Source organism: Megalops cyprinoides, chromosome 7 (assembly GCF_013368585.1).
Source record: "Megalops cyprinoides isolate fMegCyp1 chromosome 7, fMegCyp1.pri, whole genome shotgun sequence".
In the NCBI taxonomy this organism is placed as follows: Eukaryota; Metazoa; Chordata; class Actinopteri; order Elopiformes; family Megalopidae; genus Megalops; species Megalops cyprinoides.
In genome coordinates, this window is record NC_050589.1 from 21,629,929 (window position 1) to 21,650,588 (window position 20,660).

Here is a 20,660-nt window from a genome sequence, read left to right on the forward strand (position 1 = left end):
TCATTGCAGTTGAAGTGTCTAGTTCCCTGTGGCTAATCACCTTTTTCATGCTAGATTAACAGACTGGAATGCGTGCTGTTCTAAACTCCAGGGATTTCGTTCCAGTGATGTCACCCTGGTTCATATGCCTCACTACAGTTTATGTTCTGTAATGCCCTAGCTAGTGTTCATGGACAGAGGCAGATAATGCGTTATATCCAGTTTTTACATACACATATAACACATATTTAACTTGCTTTAGGATTCTTCCTGCTTCTCCCCTTCACCACAGTGACAGATTATCAGGGTGCCATATTGTTAGTGTCAGGACTCAGACGTGTAGTTGATGTGGGCAGGAGGAGCAACTGAGACAAAAAAAAAAGTAGAGAAAAGATCCCAAAGGACCCGGCCTTGTGGGCTCAGTTACCTCAGAGCAGGCTGTTAGTTTGAGAAAGGATACAGGAGACACAATGAGGAAGGTAAGGAAAGCCATGTAATGGATCCTTAGTGTGATTCAGCAGCTCCCCCACAGGGGGGAAGCCAGCCTGCGCTGTGAACTCTGCGCAGGGTTCCACGTTGTCAGAAACGCCCCCCCGCCACCCCCCCACATTCTCAGCTGCCGGCCTCGTGAGGGCCGCGCTTGTGCCTGAGGAAGGCCCTGGCTGATGTAATGCCCCGGCAATGTCAGGACTGTGAGCAAACACAGAGCAGCCCGGTCTGAGGAGGCGCGCAGGCATGTGACCAAAGGGTGACCGAATACTGTTCCCTCCACCAAAGGGGAAGCATGAATTTATCTACGCATTACTTTATTTACTTTCTCACTTTAGAAACCCTTTGTTTTAAATAGGAATTGTGGTTGTTCATCTAGTTCTGGACCAAAAATAAATTTAAAATATCTCATTAATACCCGTACCTAACCATCCATTGTCTTAAACCTGAACTTTAAAGCCTACAATAAACAAACCCCATAGGTGCAGGCTACAGATGTCAGATCTGCAGAAAAAAGGCAACCTTGGGCAAATTATCCTGCCTATGGATACCAAGTCTTCCCAAACTCAGTTGGTGCTTGGGTTGGCTGGGGTGAGGGGTTGCGATTAGGGTATGAGCTATGGACGCCACACCCACTGCCACACTATCACACCAATGGGCAAAATATCTGTAGAACAGACTGCCTTTCAGTAAATCAGACTCTTTTTCGTTTTGGAACATCGTGAGCCTCATACCCACCCCAAGGCACCCATATTACTTTACTGCAGTACTCGTGCCTGTTGCCGCAGTCAGCTGCTGATCACTTACAGTACCCTGGAAAACTCCCCTCAGTATCCAGAGGTTTCATATTCTGTGCATGCCTTGTATCTTAATTTTGTTTTTGAGCCAAAATATAATTATGATTGTTTGCATTAAAAAACTAATGAGGTGAATTACCTTTAATTACGGTGAGTACAATCCATTAAGATGAGAAACATCCTTAACATGTCTAATCATTCCCAGAATCCAATAAACACATCTCAAAATGTTCATATGAGATTATCACCAAAAGAGAATTTCTTTCTTACAGTGTATATTCAAATTGAGAAGCATCCCCATCATGTATGTCTGTGGTACAGAATGAATGGAAGATTTATTCTTCTCATGCTTTCCATGTTAAAATGGACATTTTTTTTTGCCAAAATCCAAAATCTACCCCCCACTACTCATGAGGATGTAAATGGAATTGTACAAATATTAATTTTTAACTCAGTTATTTTAAACTTTTTATTTTTTAGTAAACAAATGTAAATTGTGATACAAAACCCTGGATTTTAGCTTAAGTGAAAGGGGGAATATTTAAAATGTCAACATTGTATTCAAATCGAAAAAGATGACATAAACTGTCTTAGCACCTTGTTGTACCGTCCAGTAATTTGGATGGTGCCTGTGTCAGCCACACGCTGGTACAAAGTATAACTGGGTGTTTCAGATATAATGTGTACATGCACTGAATGCACTGAGTCTGAGTGTACCTCTCCTTTGTCCCTTGTTTGCTTTGCAGATGTTTGTATGTTTGTGTCAGTGTAAAAAAAAAATGGCATTAGCCTGTGTTTAGACTAACTGCATGAGTGTGTGCAGCAGACAAATGGCCTAATTCCAATGTGTCTACACCTGACTGCACAAACTATTACTGCGTGGGGAGAAAGCTCTCTCCTTACAGCGTGATTTGTGTTTCTGTTGGGTCATAATGTTTAGAGTGGGTATTTCAGACAGACAGACTGTTTTGAGCTGAGGAAGCTGTGAGCGGTTATATGTGCCATGTGATGCACGCTGATTCAGGGCATTGCCATCCACCCTTGCCTTTCACTCTAACTCTTTTCCAAGATTTTGACTCATTGACTCACTCTATCCTTAATGGAATGCTGTTGTACTGATTGATGATAATGACACAACCTGACGAATCTTTGTCTGTAATCTAAATTTGAATCGCCTTCCTCTCTTTTCTCCCGCTCACAGACTGCAGGTTCACCTGCCACTATCGCTGCCGAGCTCTCATCCAATTAGACTGCAGCTCTGAACGTGGAACTTTAACTGACCAGCCAGATAATGTGGAGGACACCATAGAGACAGACACCAATGTGGTAAGGAAAAATGACAAGTGCATCTGTTTTAGATAAGGAGCTGTCTTTCTCTGAATGTACTTGTGGTCTGTATTTAATGCCCGTTTTGTTTTCTTTGTTAATTCACTCTCTTGCTGTGTGTGTTTTTTTTTTTTAGCATGACCACTGTGTCCAAAATTATTTGTTTCTTCACAGAAGCATTAGCTATTGGATGAGACAGTATCATAGCCAAACAGAATAAAGTCATTTGTTTTCTGGTCTTGGGTCTGAATCTGCAGGGATCTTTCATCTAAGCACATGTGGTCAGGCGCCATCATTATTTCCCCAGGGGTGAGCAAAGGAGAGGGGGGTAGCCAAACACACAGCCATCTCCACCCATTCTACATATTCATATGAAAGCGCTCCATTCTCAGTTGATCTGTTGTAGCAGCACAGCAGATGCACAACTACCGTGACTTCACGGGCCTAAACTGTAGATTAGACATGTGACACCATGTTACAACAGTGACTGCTGTCAGCGTCTGTGATAAGACTATGCTACAGAACCTAGCAGTAATGTGACCTATGCGTCCTCAGCCTGAAGGACCCTGCCAGTCTGTCCATAGCGTTATCCTGCCTCATACTCTTGGCTGTGAGGGGGTTGGGATGAGGGGTTTTTCTGTCAGCTTACATAAAAAGCACCCCATTGATGAAACCTCATAGTGAAATACTGCCCGAGTAAGACTGAATTAGCCACCATCTCTTTTCCTGACTTCAGCTTCTGCCTTTTCACACCTTATCAGTGTCAGAGCCCACAAAATATATGGCGAGCTCATGTAATGCAACATTGTCTTAACACAGTCTGATGAGGGGTTTTAGAACCATTATCAGAAGCTTTCACATGCAGCATTGCCCATAAAAACCCCAGCCAGGGCCCATACGCTGATGAAAGCCAAGATTTATAGGCCTGTGCTAAACGCTGCCTTCGCGTTCTCACATTAGTACAATGGCAGCCAGGCAGTGAGTGATGACTTCTTCCTGTGCCCTGTGCCTTCCCTCCACCACACGTTGCAGGCAGGACAAATGAACGTGCGTGTTTACACCAGCATACACACACACTAGCTCCAGCAGCGCCTTGCAGACTACATACTCCTGTCTGTCTGAAGGGTGTGAAACACGGTAATCTGCGGTAGTAGATGTGATGCTCTGTGCCTTTTTTGTAGCATTACAATTTGAAGTACGACACGTTCATCTTCTGGGAATCCAGGACGATTTTATTCTTACGGGCAGTTGGAATGGAGTCTCAAATAAATGGATAAAAGTGAAGTTTATGTTTTAAACAATGCTCATATTGAATTTAGAAGTGTTTCTAAATGCTTCAAACACTGAATAAATCCCAGGTTAACTTTAAACACATCCAGGACCTTCTCCAAATATTTCTTAAACAGCTATTGGATACCCCCAAAAGAGACAGGGTAAGGGTGGTATATTGCTGATGAAGCATTATTAATATGAAATTACGTGGACACATGCGTTCAGATGTTGCGTGCATGTGTGCACACATATGCACACTCAGAGAGATTAAAACACTTAAAAACGGCCCCCTCGGTGAAACCTGCTGCTATGTATTTGTCTGATGTGGTGCCCAGTCTGAACTCCCTTTCTGCCCAATTTAGGGCACAGCATCTGTGAGCTGGGTTGACGTGCCCAGTCCCCTGGTGTCCAGAGTCTGGCATGGGCCTGCCTGTGCTGTCACCTTCGATCACTCTTCCTCCATCGCCCCTTTGCCCCTCTGCCTCACCCAGCCTGCTGGCAGATGCATTAGTGCCCTTCAGTTCTGCCTTTGATCATTCATTATTCACTGCCTCGTTATTCATTAGTGCCTGTTCTCTGGGAGAGACGGAGGCATTGCAAAGCCTCAGAAAAATATGCTGACCCACTTTAGTCTCTCCAAATGAGAAAATCTGATTGTACTCGTTTTTCTGCAAGTGGCACATGATTGGAGAGATGTTTTCAGACTGTTGGGAGCTGTATGTAGTGTGATATATCGGACAGCCGTTCATTGCACTTCAGTTTCACTTCACTTTCACTTCAACAATGGAATTGAGAGGACATTTCAATGATTTAGATGTGAACATTATGTTCAGTGTATGCATAATATATGTGGCAATATGTTGTTGACTGTCAAAGAGGCCATATCATCCAGTATTTTATGTAAGAAGGGAGACAGTACTGGTGAGTTGTACAGCACCATTGCTGAAGCAAAGCCACTACAATGTATGAAAGTATGTTCATGGGGTCCCCAGGTGAGCAAATCAATGTTGGTATTGTAATGTACTTATGTGGACTATACAGGTGCAATTACAGCCATTTGCACGGGTAATAAACCCATGCTGTCAGCTTTCACAAACTGCGACGGAACAGGGGGTCTCCTCATTGTGTCATGTGGAGTTGGAGGAGGAAGATCATTGAAGTGGTGACCCCCGATTGTCTCCTGGGATCAGGGTTAAGGGCTGGGGGAGTCGCGTGTCTCTATGTACCATCTGTACAAAGAGTCTGGATTTTATTACCTACCTATTCATGCTATGCCAGGGCTGGACACAATTTAAGAGCTTCCAGCAATACCACTTTGGGGAAATAGAGAGGGGGAAGGGGTGGGGGGAGTAAAATGGGGCGGGGGTAGCCTAGCAACATGAAAGGAACTGCACTAATAGAGGACTGCAGGTCAGACCGGGGACAAAGGGAGGCAGCTAACACAGACTCAGTTGCTGTAACACCCCTCTAGTGTGAAAGAAAAACTTAACTTTGGGCCAAGATATTATGGACATCCTCAATGGCCATGAAGCCAGGGGTTTTCACCAGCACTCAAGTGATGCAGATGAGTGGCAGAAACCCAGGCTTGAATGTGGGCTTTCTGTGTGATGAGCCATTGCTTGACCATGATCACAGGCAACTGAGTGTGTGAAAAAAATACTTACTTACCCAGATGCTCCTGTGGTGTAGCCTTCATTGATGATCATGTCATAGTGTGTTACACCAGCGGTGTCAAGACCAGTTTTGTCTTGATTTTGAAAACAAGGCCAGTTAATCGATCTCACTCTCTTATTTATTTATATTGGTCTTAGTCTATCTCGGTGTCATTAATATGCTATACTTTATAAACATAAACTTTGAGCACAACTGTTTTTCAGTCTTGATGTTGTGCTCTGATGGGTTAGATCTTTCTTCTAGTTTCTGGCCAAAGCCACTGTCTTGGTTTTGGACTTGCCCTCTAAACTGTTAGCCTTGGTGTAATATTAAAGTCTGTCTCATAACCCTACCACAACTTGTACCACAACCCCATAATAACACATGGCTTTGCCTATAATGGTTTTCAGAGCAGGGCATTTGATACTATATCACATGTTGTTGTGATCACCAAGCACTGCTTCACATCTGGGTGTGTTGTTCAGCTGAGCGTTAACTGAGATATGTTTAGTGATGTCTCAGTTCCAATCCTTGTAGATCTGTTCTGGAGAGGAGATCTCAGCATTGTTTTGCTTTAGAGTCCTGAGGGTTAGAGAGAGGTTGTGAGGTAGTGAACTATATGGAGTTAGAAACTTGCAGTCCAGGGAAATGAGCTAATGCTTATTTTTGACTACAGAACCGCTTGTCAGGAGCTGAGAATAAGGGTAGCTGTGTAGAGTGGCAGTCAGACTGTTACACTCAATACTCCAGACATGCATGTAGGTCATGGGTTCAAATCTGCAGTTGAACACTGAGTGGCATTTAAGCTGAATGTCTTCACCAAATGAAACACAGAGCTGCTCTAAATGAATTACAGTGCCTGTTATAAATCATCCAGAGTAGGACTGTTTACAAAGCATGCAAATAGTGTCCAGTAAAGCAAGGATTCCTAGTGCAGGAATTCTTGGGTTCACTGAATGAGAATGGTTGTATGACTGAGATGTGTAGGAACAGGTTTGACCTCCATAATGCTAATGTGTCACAGATTTTTTTTTTTACACCTAAGGAGTTGCTTCATTGGAATGGTAAAGATAGTCAGTTGTACTCTAATGAGGCACAGTGTGGGTGTTATGGTTTTTCAATACCTCTTTTTCACAGATGGTCCTTGAAGGTCCATTATCTGGTGGGCTATTATTTTCTATTATTTTTCTCTATTGATACTTCTAACAGCTTTAAGTTGGTTTGGATATGACTGTGCATGTCCTTTTCTTATTCTGTTAATGTCATTTGAAGTAACATTTCCATAGATGATCATCATCATTCCAACATGTGTACCATATACTTGTATTGCGTTCTTCCTTTATTTGAAGAGTACCACGTATGGGTTAGTATAGATAGTCAAGAAAAATGATCATGGACAATAGAAAAAATGTGTTTTTTATGTACACTTATATGGCCAAAAGTATGTGGACACCCCCTCCTAATTATTGAGTTCAGGTGTTTCAGCCACACCGATTGTTAACAGGTGCATAAAATCAAGCACATAGCCTTGCAATCTCCATAGACAAAGCTTAGAAGTAGAATGGATCGTACTGGAGAGCTCAGTGACTTTAAACATGGCACTGTCATAGGATGCCATCTTTGCTACAAGTCAGTTTGCGAAATGCATGCCCCGCTAGATCTCCCCTGGTCAACTGTAAGTGTTATTATTGTCAAGTGGAAGTATCTAGGAACAACAACAGCTCAGCCACGAAGCAGTAGACCACGCAAACTTACAGAGCAGGGCCCCCAAGTGCTGAAGCGCGTAACACGTAAAAACCACTTATTCTCTGTTGAATCACTCAAACTGTCTCTGGCTGCAACATCAGCGCAAGAACTGTCTGTCTGGAGCCTCATGCAATAGGTTTCCATGGCCGAGCAGCTGCACACAAGCCCAACATCACTATGCGCAATGCCAAGCGATGGCTGGAGTGGTGCAAAGCACTCTGCCACTGGACTCTGGAGCAGTGGAAACGCGTTCTCTGCAGTGATGAATCATGCTTCACTATCTGGCAGTCTGATGGACAAATCTGGGTTTGGCAGATGCCAGGAGAGCACTACCTACCGGAATGCACAGTGCCTACTGTAAAGTTGGAGGAGGGATAATGGTCTGGGGCTGTTTTTCAGGGTTTGGGCTAGGCCTCTTAGTTCCAGTGAAGGATAACATTAATGCTACAGCATGCAAAGACATTTTAGACAATTGTATGCTTCCAACTTTGTAGCTCCATATGAATGCCCATGGTTTTGGAATGGAATGTCCAATAAGCTCATACAGGTGTGATGGTCAGGTGTCCACATACTTTTGGCCACATATATATAGTGTATATATAAAGGACATACACAAGTATTGTTCTAAGACTTGTGACTGTAATCTTTCCGCTGATGGTGGTTGGGTGGTGGGTCTCCATCAGCTTCCTTTACAATTTGAGATGCTTGTTTTCAGTGAAGCGTAGAGGTGAGACAGGATGTGAGGTTAGGGATGACATGGACATATTCGGATGGAGATCAAACCTGTGTTGCCTGCCACACCTCAATCAAGCCTACTTCTACATTGCTAAAACTTCCAAGTTCCATAAAATGGCAGCAGGGCATAGCTGTAAGTGGCTCTACTCACATGACTCCTAAGTCATTCTAAAGATGCACATTGTGCTGTCTCTTTGTGGTTTGTGGTTTGTTTGAGTACTGAGTGAAGGGAATGTTTTTGCCTTTGGTACAACAGCTTTACAAAGGCACATGTGTGTATACATCCTGCAGCCTGTATAAGGAACATATGTGACTAATTAAATTTGGTAAATACTGTGTTTCCTTTCCACCCCATGTGGAAAATGAGCTTGTGTGCCAAATTTGTCTCCAGTCTCTGTATTTCCAGTCCACCCAGCTTTCGTATTGAAGTGGTTATTATCTCTCTGTTGAAGCCATAAACATCCATGTCAAAGTTTCCATGTCCTATTTAAGTACATTATTTGTGACTCCCGCATGGCATCTCCTGTAAATTTTCAGATCAGAGGTGTTCAAGCATACATTTTCATTCGTTGTTACTGTGTTCCTTGGCCTCTTAAAATGTATTTCTTTGGAAATGCCGAGTCGAGGAAATACCGTCCTTAATAGAGTGTTGCTATCGATATAGACATTTTTAGTAAGTAGCATGTTACATTTAGTGTGCTTTTCCTTGTGAATGGTCACGATGGGGTTAAATGTCTCCCGCTGGTTCATTTTCAGCGGACAGGAAAAGGGAGGGGTGTGATGTCATTGGGGAGTTGGAATTTCCTTCTGCAGCCAATCAGGGAGGGGCCTCCCTGAGCTGTGTATTTTCTAATCTTAACGGCCAGGGAGGGGCAGCGAGGGAGGAGCAGAGGTGGGACCAGAAGACCACATCCTTACCACAATTAGCTGGACTCCAACGTGGGCACAGGGAGAATTCGGTTAATGTGAAAGTGTAGGAAGGTCGGAACAGAGAATACGTTGTCAGTTTAAAAAACTTTTTGGTATATACAGCAGATAGGTTTTGTTATTTGTTGGTTGACGAACCTCTTAAAACGTTGGTCCTACAGATATTAATTTACGAGATTCGTAGGACAGTCATTTGTATAGTAAATAACCCGCTAGGATAGATACCGTCTATAGCTACCCTGCTATAACTTAAAGAAAGTTACCAGCCGGTTAGCTACCTAGTTACGAGTGGATACACAGGCAATGAGTGACGGCGGCTGCGAGGATCAGACCCCTTCTTTCGAGATGACGTGGGGCAGCACGACTAGCAGCGGTTACTGTAGCCAGGAAGACTCGGACTGCGAATTCGAGCAGTACTTCACTGCGCGCACATCGTTCATCCGCAAGCCCAGGAAAGAAAAGGTGAGACAGCCGACAGTAATAAAATAAAACGGATGAATACATACATAAATATGGTAGACACTGTATTTATCTGAAATTTACTCCTTTGATATTTAAGTGGTTCCGGTGCCCGCACACAACAGCATAAATGAACCTATAGATAAGAAAGGTTGTAAGATATGTTTGAGTAAAGTATATAAAATTCTGGGCAAAACGGAAAGTGAAAATAAACCGAATGCAATGATTCTGTATTTACGCCAACAGCTGTTATTGCCTTCGGGGGAGGGGACTGTATATAATTTCCCACTCAGACTATTCAAGCGATTAATTTCCCTAATTTACATCATACTTCATGATGAACAAAAGTTACCTTTTTCTGTGCACAGCCAATTTGCATCAATATTAGCTCACAGCTCTTCTCTTTGATCCCACAGATAATAGTCCACAGTGCATGGTATATATGCTTTATAAAAAGTAATAAATTCACGTTCACAGACTGTCTCTTCCTATCTTCAGTTTTCATTATTTATTTAATGTTTTTGAGTATAGCTCTGAATATAATACAAAAGGGTATGGTTTAAAGGGGGGTCCCATCTTGCAACATGTTCTGAATATAGGATAAACTAAATTATACGATTTATACATAAATTATATATAAAATGCAATTGAAGTTATTAAAAATCAGGCATGCTCATTTTCAGTTCAGTTTCTTAGATATTCTCAGTTCTAATTAATGAACATTTATGGCTTCAGACCTTGTGCATTTCATGTTTTCTTAGCCTTTTGCTTTTGTTGGGAATGTTGGTAGAGATAATGTCATAATACTAAACACAAACACATACACACGCGCACACACATTTGGAGTTGGAGGTAGGGCACTCACCAACAGCTTTTGTCAGTTACATTTTTCAGTGGAACTTTGTGGGTCAGTGATCGGAGATGTTTTCTTAACCCCAAACTTGTGTTTAGGAAATGAGTCAGGTTTAAGCGCACTGTTGCACAATCACTGAAGGATGAATCATGGTTTGGTTTACTCTTCTAATTGCTTGATCTCACCATTATTCACGAATGACACACCATAGGACGGGTTTTTTTTTTTTTTTTTTTTTTTTTTAATAACCGGAGGGATCTGAACACATGGCACAAGTTTTTTGTTCCTGACACATTACCCCCCGAATGCATTTATGAAAGAGCATTTATTGTGCAAAGACCCTGGCTGATCAAATGCCTATTAGAGGGCACTGACCAGGGAGGAAACTTAATTTTGCTCCATTGTGTTGAAGGGGACAGCTGAATAATACAAAGCTGCAATTTTATTACTTGGCAGTCTAGACTGTCTGTACAGATTGAGGCTCCCATCCGCTGCATATCATTTTGCAGAGTGGTGGGCACGTGCGAGCATAATGTAATCAGTGTGACTGCTTTGGTTAAGCATGTCATTTTGGTGAGCATGTGCTCCCCTGAGTTTGTTACTGAGTGACGAATGACCCCCACATTCTGGGTGATGCTCTGGGGGAGGAGAGTCAGCAAGGAAGAATATCAGTATTGCCTCTGATCCTGAAGTGAGAATCCAAGTATATCTTTTTACACCACCAAACCCCCCAAGCCAAGGACATGCTCCAGTTACCTTGTGGAGTGATGGCAAAATAACTTGAATAATATGCCACAGTAAAGTGGGTAGCAGTTCCTTTACTCCTTGGTTAGAAGACTTACACAATTATTGTCGCATTCATCATCAGAAAACATGAATATGATTTGATTACATGTATGTGGCCCATCATCGCATGTAACTTTGAAATAGAATATATGGTGTTCTGATAAGGCCCTTCATCATGAAGTCTCCATCTGTATGGTTTAAAGAGGCAATTAGCCCCTCTCAGCCATCTGATTGGATATTGATCTGTGAGCTCCGGATATTTATTGTCGTGTAAATTGCAGCAGCATCCATCTTAACTTCACTCTGTGCTGGTGCAGCTGAATACATTGCTGAAGGTTGCAGAGTGCACGGTGCAAGTGTTTGTGAGCGCGCTGCGTGAGATTTGAAGAAATATTCACAACGAGATCCACAGTTCTCAGCAGCATTTGGGTGAAAATGGAAGAAAAGAACTTTCACACTTGTGAGCATGTCACATTTCAATTTCAGTTTGCCCAAACTTCAGGTGTTTTGCTTACAAATAAAGGAAACATGGCTGTGCTTTGTGTGTGACGGTCCTATTTTAATATGAACTGTATATACACATACATGATTATATAATCCAGCTACATTGTCCAGCTGGTCCAGGGCCTGTCTGATGGAACACCCTTGTTTCCTGCAGCCTGTTTCCTGTGGCAGGGCCTCTGTCGTTTTTGTCTTGGCTGGTGTCCGCATTTCATTTCCAGAGGTCCGTTGGGTACTGAGAGGACGTGCGCACCTGTGTCCCTTCTGTCCTCACTCACTGTTGACACACGCAGAAAGTTTACCTCTTCACTTCCTCTCTGCCTTGAGACCGTATCCTGTCTGTCTTACAGGAAAACACCCAAACATCGACACTCTTCAAAATTCTGGTTTAACTTTTCATTATAATGCTATTTTTTCAATTTATTTCTCGTTTCAAGAAAAATTCGCACTCCTCTTAAATGGCAGTCAAATGGACAGTTTTGCATGTGACTGCATGCTCTGTCACTGCCCGTGTCTCTACAAACATAGTAATTGACCCCCCTTCCCAGCCCAAGCACTGTATGACATCCAGCACTAGTTAACATGTACTCCTTTCAGCTCCCAATAATGGGCACCTCCTCCCATCTGCACCATTAAAACCGTTGCTCAACATTAGCCTATTGAACTGGGCCCACTTCCTAGTAACTCGCTGAGACAGCTGCTATATTCATTCACCCTTTACAGGAGCAACATGAGTAATAGATGAATGAAATGCTGGTAATGTCATGTTTGTGGTGTAAAGGTAGTCTTCTGCATGTATAACAAGTTTTTAGTATAAAACTCAGAAGTTGTCTTCACTTAAAACAGCAGTAATGAATGTAGCATCGGTGAAGACTTTATCACTGTTCATGTACAAACACATGATGGTGTGTGGCAGTGGTTTGTGATATTCGACACATTATACAGTTTCACTTCAAATCAAATAGAAATAGGGCTGTTGTGAATTACTGTACAAATAGACAATAATGTACTTTACAGTGATTGCTATCGTATGTCATGTAGTGTCCAACTGTGTGACATTTTGGGGAAAAAAGCTCAGTTTATTTATTTTTCTGTTCCGGAAGCCAGCCTTTCTGAAAGCTCCCAGTTATACTGAGAGCAGCCATTAAAAGTGCTGGCTTTACTGATTTTGCCTACTGCCTCGAATTAGCCTCACTGTCAAGTGTGTTTATTCAGCTGGGAATAATTCCATTTTTGACATAAAGTGTTGGTACTTGCTGTTAAAATAATAAAACTAATGCTACTAATAAAACCGAGAGTAAAGAGATGCTGTTCTGTGTGGAAATTATCAGGACGCAATAAAGACTGGCTTGCGTTATAGACCAAAGCATAAATGTAGCTCAATGCATGCTTGTGTGTGTGTGGTGCACATGACAGGACAGATTTGTTCTGTATGAAAGGAACACTTTTCTTTGGTGGATTTCCTCTCCTGTTCCTCAGGAAAAGCTGGCCTTCCTCGTGTTCCTGCTGGTCAGGGCTGGAGGAGAAAGGGCCAAGGCCAGGGGAAGGAAGTGAAGGTCCACCCTGTTGGTCTGCTCCACCTGACTGGGCGGTGCAGTTGGAGAGAGGCCAGGCTTTGTCCTGGGCCTGGGAAGGGACACGTAGCTATCCCTGACCTCTGTCCTTTTGTAAGGTTTCAGCAGAGTAGTGAAATGTGGAATCATCTCTGCATGGAATAGTGAATGGCCATCTCTGCTTATTTTCCATGGTTGAAGCTTGTTTTTTTCCATAAGAATAATTTATGGGGACTTTTGGTTACATTCCAGGAGGTATCATTTTAATTTTGTGGTTGTTGCATTATGGGGTGCACAATGGTCCACACACCAAACTGCAAAGGATAACTTCTGCAATGTAACCAATACCCCTCATAAATCAGTACAGATTTCCCCTTCTCAAAGCTGTGAATGTTGGTGATGCTGCATGCTGTCAAATTTACTGTATAGTTACTGTATAGTGTAGTATACTGTATTGTTCAAGCACAAGTCATAGAAACATTCTGATGAATTAGTCAGTGTCCTTTTTAACCAGCCTAGAATATGCCCAGAAAAGGTGTATATACCAGATTTTACAGAGGGGTTCTTATCCAAAATCATGTAACGGATGGGCAGAAAGTGCAGTGTGACCGTTAAACCGTTTCCACTGTATATGTGTGTGTCTCAGGCTTGGCTCTTCTGGGAGAAGTGCTGGTGAGACAGAGGGAGGCATTGTAGTTGTCTCTGGTGTGGCGAGAGAGAGTCTATCTGAGCAGCTATTTTTACATGAACATAGAGCTGTGGAATGCAGACCAAAGCAACCACAGACTTGGCGGAGAACTGCTCTGTTTGGCATGGCACCTCCTGTTTCGCAGTGGGGAGGAGCCGAAGAATCCGATTGGATGGCACTGACGTCATAGTTTTCTGTTAAGCCGTGTCGACAGGAAGTGTGCAGTCTGATGCAACAGGGAGTTCAGCTCCACTGTGGGAAAGTCAGTGGGGCTAAAGAGAGGAATGGGGGTGGGAGCTGGTGGTAGGTGGAGGGCGAGACAGGAAGTCAGTACAGTGGACAATGCCAGCATTTAGACTGCTGTGTGAGGCAAGATGGCTGTTAGCGATAGATAAGATTCAGGCAAACATAAAAATTATATGATGGACTGCTCCATCCTATTCCAGTAAAGAATTGGTCTTTAAAGTGACTAAAAGTTTGACCTTAAAGCAATCAATCCATTTCAGCGCATGTGTTTATATTCAGAATCGTGCTACACATAACTATGCACTAGTCTGGTTAAACCCTAATAAACAGCAGGGCTATGATAAGCCAGTGAAAATGAGACCCCGCAGACATGGGATACATTTTACAGTTGTGTACCCAGCTGCTTCAGGGCAAGCCCTTCATGAATATTTCCCAAGACACTGAAGACCCAGGCTGGTGTGTTCCTGTAGACTGTGACTAGGAGATCTGTTTTACTGTGATCATTGGGACAGGTTGTTGATAACTTATATCCTCAAGCATTAACCCTGAGTCAGTTTCAGCTGTTTTAACATAATGGCAGAAAATATAGTGATCGTTGGGTAGGCTGATTCCAGATCAGATGTAGAGGGAAGAAAATAACTAGGGCCTAATGACGGTAGCAGGGAGGTGTTCTGTTGATGTTGCATTTCCTTGTGCAACCATGTCTGGTCCAAACCTCTCTTTCCAGCAGTTCATCTAAAGCACAGTGATCGTAAGGTGTTGCCAACTCCATCTCATGTCTCACTCAGTCCGAGTATGACATTCTTAATAGTAGATGAAATTGTAAACTGAAATGTTGCTCTATTTGTAAATGCTCTGATACCTGCTCTGTCATAACTCAATTGCTGTAATGGAGCATTGTGACATATCTGCTGTGTACACTGCAAATGGATTTGGGTTAGATAGAAGGACCAACATAGGGAAAGTCAACTCTAGATGGGGAGGAATAACAAATGTACTTTGAAGTAACAAAGGACCTCTATTTTAAGTGCAGAGGAAGTTTTTTATAGGGACATTCGCATTGGAGAGTTGTTTTGAAGGCCTGAGCCTTCAGCCATTTTAATAATACACGGGTCAGAGAAGCAAGGGAAGTGGCTATAATTGGTTGTTAGATGACAGAATTTTCTATTGTTGAAAATGAGACATTAGAAAAATAGAATTGTAGAAATGAGGAACTGCAAGTGTTTACGGTTCCGATCGCTTCTCCAGTCTTTTTGCTCTGCGCAGAACTATCCAGGCAGACATCCATCCCCGTGTCTTTACTCTAGATATGTAATTAAGTTAGCTAGTGAACAGGAACTAGGAACAACGACCAGTTGTCACGTCTGCCACAAGGCACACTCAGTCAGTGAATCATATGACTTTAACAAGATGAGGGGCAAACTACAGGGAAAAGTCTGGAGAATAAATATCTATTTCCAGAAAATGATCTGCTGTTAGGTTCATTAAAATATGGAATGATTCAACCTGGATTCATCATCTACAAAACCTGCTAACCCCCCCTGTCCCCCCATCTAGAACCCCCCACCCCGTGTTCCTGTTTTAAACCCAGTCTTTTTCAAGCATTTACTGTATTACTGGTAAGCTAGTAAAACTCTCCTTTGACATCTATTAACTTGCTGACAAAGGAACTTTCTAATAGTTTACTATTGTTGTTGTTGAAGTCTTTAGTCATTTGATAAACAATTTAACAGAGAGTGTGTCTGCTCCACAGTGGCTCTGGCCTCTGAAAGTGTACTTTTTTAGTTGTGTTACATTCTAATGTACAGTATGCTTTTTCACAGCTGATGTAATTACCCTGGATTGGATTATAAATCAACAAATGCCCCTGCTATACCACCATCCCCCATTATCCCCCATGACAAGAGGTGCACATGTGTTCAGGAAGGGGGGGAAACAGCAGACTGTCTGTACAGGCCTCAGCCATAAAAACATTTCCCCTTGAAACAGTGTGTCTGCACTGCCAGTCAGCAGCTGTGCTGTCTCTGTCAGGCATTTACAAGGACCCCAGGCGACTGTGTGCTGTGCTGTCACGCTGCGATGTATACGGCTCGGTGTGCTGTGTCACAGTTCAGGCCCCGTTCGTTCTCTGCTCCCCGCGGTGTGTTGGGGCAGCTCGGGGGGCGGGGGGGACTTGTGTTTGAGTCGCTAGAATGTGCGCGGCTGCTGCGCTGGGATCAGATACGAAAAGGAGAGCCCTGACCTCTCTGCTCCCTGCTGAAAGGCCGTCCATCCACACAATCGTAAAAATGAAATCTGGCCCCGCAGCAGGACCGGCATTGTCTGCATGTGGGTGTTAAAATATTGCTCCATTCAGCAAATGAATGTTCCAGAAGAGATGAATGTTCGCATTGTCTTTTCTTTTTAAAACCCTGTCAAACCCCTGAAAGTGGGCACAGTGACAGCTCTGAAGTTTTAAACTCGCTGCGTTTTCATGGTTCAAGATGATGAACTTGATGGACAGTGGTGGCTCCAGGGGCTATAAACCAAGTTTCATGTACGGTATTTTTTTTTCATCTTCTGTTTTTCGATCTCTGATAGAGGTTTCCATCGCGTTAACAGGTTTCCCTCCCCAGGGTATAAATTGTCCCCCACAACGGAGGACATTGATGAATGGGGACCCAGCCAGAGTCTGTCTCCCTCCTGTTGAGAAATTTAATAAAACGCACACGCGGTTCCCGAGGGCAGTTATTGAATGAGGCCCCACTCCCTACAGCACGCTTGTAAAGAGTGTGAAAAAGGGGGCTTCTCGCCCGATGACCGACAGCATTAATCTGGTGGTTGATGGGCGACACGGCTGCTCATGCGATAAGTGCTGTATCGCAGCTCAAGCAGACCCCTCTCCCAGCACTCCAAATTAAACTCAACGGGAAGGGTCACATGCAGACCCCCGGGGGAGGTCTGTCACCCACCCCCCACAGCCCCCCAAACCAACTGCCCCTGCCGCCCCCCCCCCAGCTGGGACAATGCCTGCGGCTTGCCCCGAATAAACCCTCAGAGCCACACAGATTAAACTAAAGCTCTGCCGTTTCCTCCCAGAACAATAGTCCCAGGAAGTCAGTTTCTAATTAAAACTGAGACAGTATGACTAGTGCTTTTTTTCCATTCGTGTGCTATGACGGTACACCTGAAAATGCCACACAGTGATCAGCATAAGTCTATCTTGTTGGGTAGGCCTGTTTTATGGGGTGCTGGGAATTGTCCAGTAGCTGTTACACCTTTTAACGTACACACTGTTAAACATATGGAAGGGTGAGGATTCCTTCATGAAGGCGGCGTTTATCACGTGAGTCTGAGCACCGTGAGCCTAGTTTAGCTTGGAACACATGACTAGACTGTCACGAGATGCCTCTCTGCACCCTGAGGGCCCCGCACATCTGTGCCATTAGGTAGGGCCGAGAGACCAGGCTGGTCTGTGGCACAATGACGGTTTTGTGTTCGTGTATGAAGTTCAAGCCGCCCCCAGGCTGAGCACTGTGTCAAACCAAACCTTTCTGGAGGTTTCTCAGCTGGGAGGCTTTGGCTTCACTCCAGCGCTGTATAATGGACCTCAGTGCTGAGGTGTGGGCCGAGCTTCAGCCTCAAAGCCATTTTCTGTGTGACATTATTCTTCTTCCATGTGGTTCCTCTCAGATCTAACTCAATAAACATAGCCTGCTCACACACACGTGTAGACTCTAACCTTTCCATGTGAGTGTGTGTGTGCACTACTGTCACTGCTTGAGAAACCCTAATGCTCCAAAAAAAGGACCAGTGTGCATATTTCCTTTCAGTACATTCTTATCTATTTCTAGTGCACATAATCACGCTGTGTCTTCGGGGACTTGTGGAAGTCATGCAGATTTTAAATTGGGCTGAAGAAATAAACAAGGTCCCAAGAAAAGAGGATCATAGATACATATCCCAGAGACAGAGTGGGAATATTTGCTATTCTGCTGGGAGAACATAACATACTGCTAGATCGGTTTAAAATATGTTTTCTAGGCATTCCTCAGGAGGTTATAAGGGTGGTATTACAAATGAATGCACCGTGCTTCCAAGCTGTTCTACTGTATTTCTTACAAATTTTGTGTTTCTGTGGAGTTTTCCTGAATATATAGTCTGATATGGTGTATGTATACATACATGTGTGCAGCTCATGAGCTGAGTATTACACTACTCTATTCCCAAAGGGCATTATTATTCAGCTTTTCAGTGCTTCCAGCACAATGTAGGCAGCTGAGGTAAAGGGCTGCGGTTTATGTGTACTGCAAGTCACTCTGAGCAAGGCTGACCTTATGGCTCATTTGCTTCCTTTTTAACCGCTGTGCCCTGCGGCACAGAATGAAACAGGATAAATGGGGATTCAGAGGGCTGTGGGTCATTATTGATGACGTTTGCAGCCATTAGACTTGAGGGTGGAATATGAGATGACTCAAAGTAAAGTCATTAACACATCAGCTAAGTAACAAGAGTGCATAAATTGACTGATCATGAGCCCGACCCTCTGTAAGTGCAGTTGCAGAATGAAAGCTACTGATGTGATGTTACTGTCAATGGCTTCTCTGTTTTTGGGTAACGAATGAATTATAACAATACAAAGGCCTGTTTAAAAAAAAAAAAAAAAAAAAAAGCACCAGGATGCATCGATGCAGTGCTCCCACTGCTGTCAAAGGAAGGCTGTCTACTGACCCCGTGTGGCAGGCTGATAGATTGTTCCTGCCAAGTTTATTTGAGCTTTCATAGTCATTGTTTGAATTGCCAGTTTAATCAGGTCTCCTCAATATGTGCTAGATGCCTGCTCTGGCAAACATTGTATTACAAGACTTAAGAAGGTTTATTGTGTTGGGCTGGTTCAGTTTCACCTGAATGAGCCTGTGAATGACCTGCTCAATTAAGAGCAAGCAGACTGCTGGATAACCATAATCTCCTCTGTCTCTCTGGCGCAGGATGAGCAGATTGAGTGGGGCAAACAGGAGCTTTCTCACAGTGAGATTGAGCAGAAGGTGAAGGAGTACAATGCTCAGATCAACAGCAACCTCTTCATGGCCCTGGTGAGTGAAAACACAGATTCAGACTCATTGCATACACTCAACAAGCAAACCCACAACATCAGACACCAAGACAGAGACAAATCATTCTCAAAAAGGATTATTTTTGGACGTAGTCTGCTTATGCAGTCTTTCTGTTCCTTTCATCACTGTAATCAAGACTTCTTTTCCTCCACGATACAGAACAAAGATGGCTCCTACACTGGGTTCATCAAGGTCCACTTTAAGCTGGTGCGGCCCGTCTCAGTTCCTCCGCCCCGCAAGGCAGCCACGCCGCAGGAGGGGGGCCGGCGGGCCACAGGGGTGAAGCGCCGCACCTCCTTCTACCTGCCCAAGGACACTGCCAAGCACCTGCACATCAGCTCTCGAACCCGGGCCCGTGAGGTCATCGAAGCGCTGCTCAACAAGTTCACTGTGGTGGACAACCCCCGCAAGTTTGCCCTGTTTGAACGCAGCGAGCGCCACGATCAAGGTGAGTCCAGGTGGTGTCAGTACTGATACATAGTGCTAATATTAAGCAACACCAGCTATATTTGCACATCATAGTAACACAGCACGGTAACACCTGGCAACACCAGCCATGCTCACACACAATGCTAACACACAGAAATGCCAGCCATATTCACACACCACTCTAATGCACCACATTAAGACACAATGACAACTGCCATATCCATACACCCACACATTAATACATATAACACTGCACAGAGCAGAAATACTGATTATAAATCTATGTATAGACAATCCCTTTCTCAGAGCCCTGAAAACAAAACTGTCAGGGACTAAAGGAGGTTCTCAGGCTTCTCTTGTGTCTCTGGTTGGTTGGGTGTACATGTGTGAAGCTGAATTTTTCCTCACTTTGTAGGCAATGTGTGGTAGGCTCTGGGTGTTGGTAAAATGTACCCTGTATCCGTCTCTCAGTATTTCTGCAAAGACAGGCGCTTCCTGTTTCTGCCTGTCTTTCACCCTTTATTTCTTTTTTCTGGTTTCTCTTTCACTCAACTCCTGTTTTTTTTCTCTCAGTCTCTTTCTTGTTCAGTGTTCACTGTGAAGGTGGAGCTGGTTTTGTGTGTTTGTGTGAAGAGTAACCCTCTCCCTCCCTCTCTCTCAGTGTACCTGCGGAAGCTGGGAGATGACGAGCGACCGCTGCATCTGCGTCTGTGTGCAGGGCCCAGTGAGAAGGCCCTCAGCCTGGTGCTGAAGGAGAATGAGACCGGAGAGGTCAATGTGAGTACAGCTGTACAATATGGGTCTGAGTTGAACCAGAGGACACAAGTCTGTCATGTCTCCTACAAACAGAATCATGAATATAAACAGCCAAAAAACAGCTTTGGACTGATTTCCAGTTAAGCTCAATTATACAACTGGAAATTCTGTGGAAAGGAAGAATTGAATTATACATGAACAGATAAAAAAATAAATTGGCATCCTCCCACACCAGCATTGCCAGGGCCAAGAATAAAACCGGTGACTCAAGTCTGACATGACTCCCCGGGCCTTGGTGTGGTGTACCAACTCTGTATAATTGGTACTTTGCCTTGTAGCACAAAGCACATTTATACATTTCCATATCTGTTG

The 20,660-nt window shown here is 43.7% G+C and overlaps 1 protein-coding gene across 2 annotated transcripts in view; it reads left to right on the forward strand.

Annotated features, from left to right (window-relative positions):
* The window catches only part of rassf1 (Ras association domain family member 1), a 32,798-nt gene that overhangs the window by 10,688 nt on the left and 1,450 nt on the right, over positions 1–20,660 (forward strand). The window contains exons 3-6 of one of the 2 annotated variants that reach the window (XM_036534060.1): positions 2,467–2,591; positions 18,978–19,082; positions 19,263–19,551; positions 20,194–20,309. In XM_036534060.1, the coding sequence (XP_036389953.1) occupies positions 2,467–2,591; positions 18,978–19,082; positions 19,263–19,551; positions 20,194–20,309 (635 nt within the window). Of the gene's footprint in view, positions 1–2,466; positions 2,592–8,932; positions 9,387–18,977; positions 19,083–19,262; positions 19,552–20,193; positions 20,310–20,660 lie in introns of those variants that run through there. The other variant, XM_036534061.1, reaches the window with a different exon arrangement.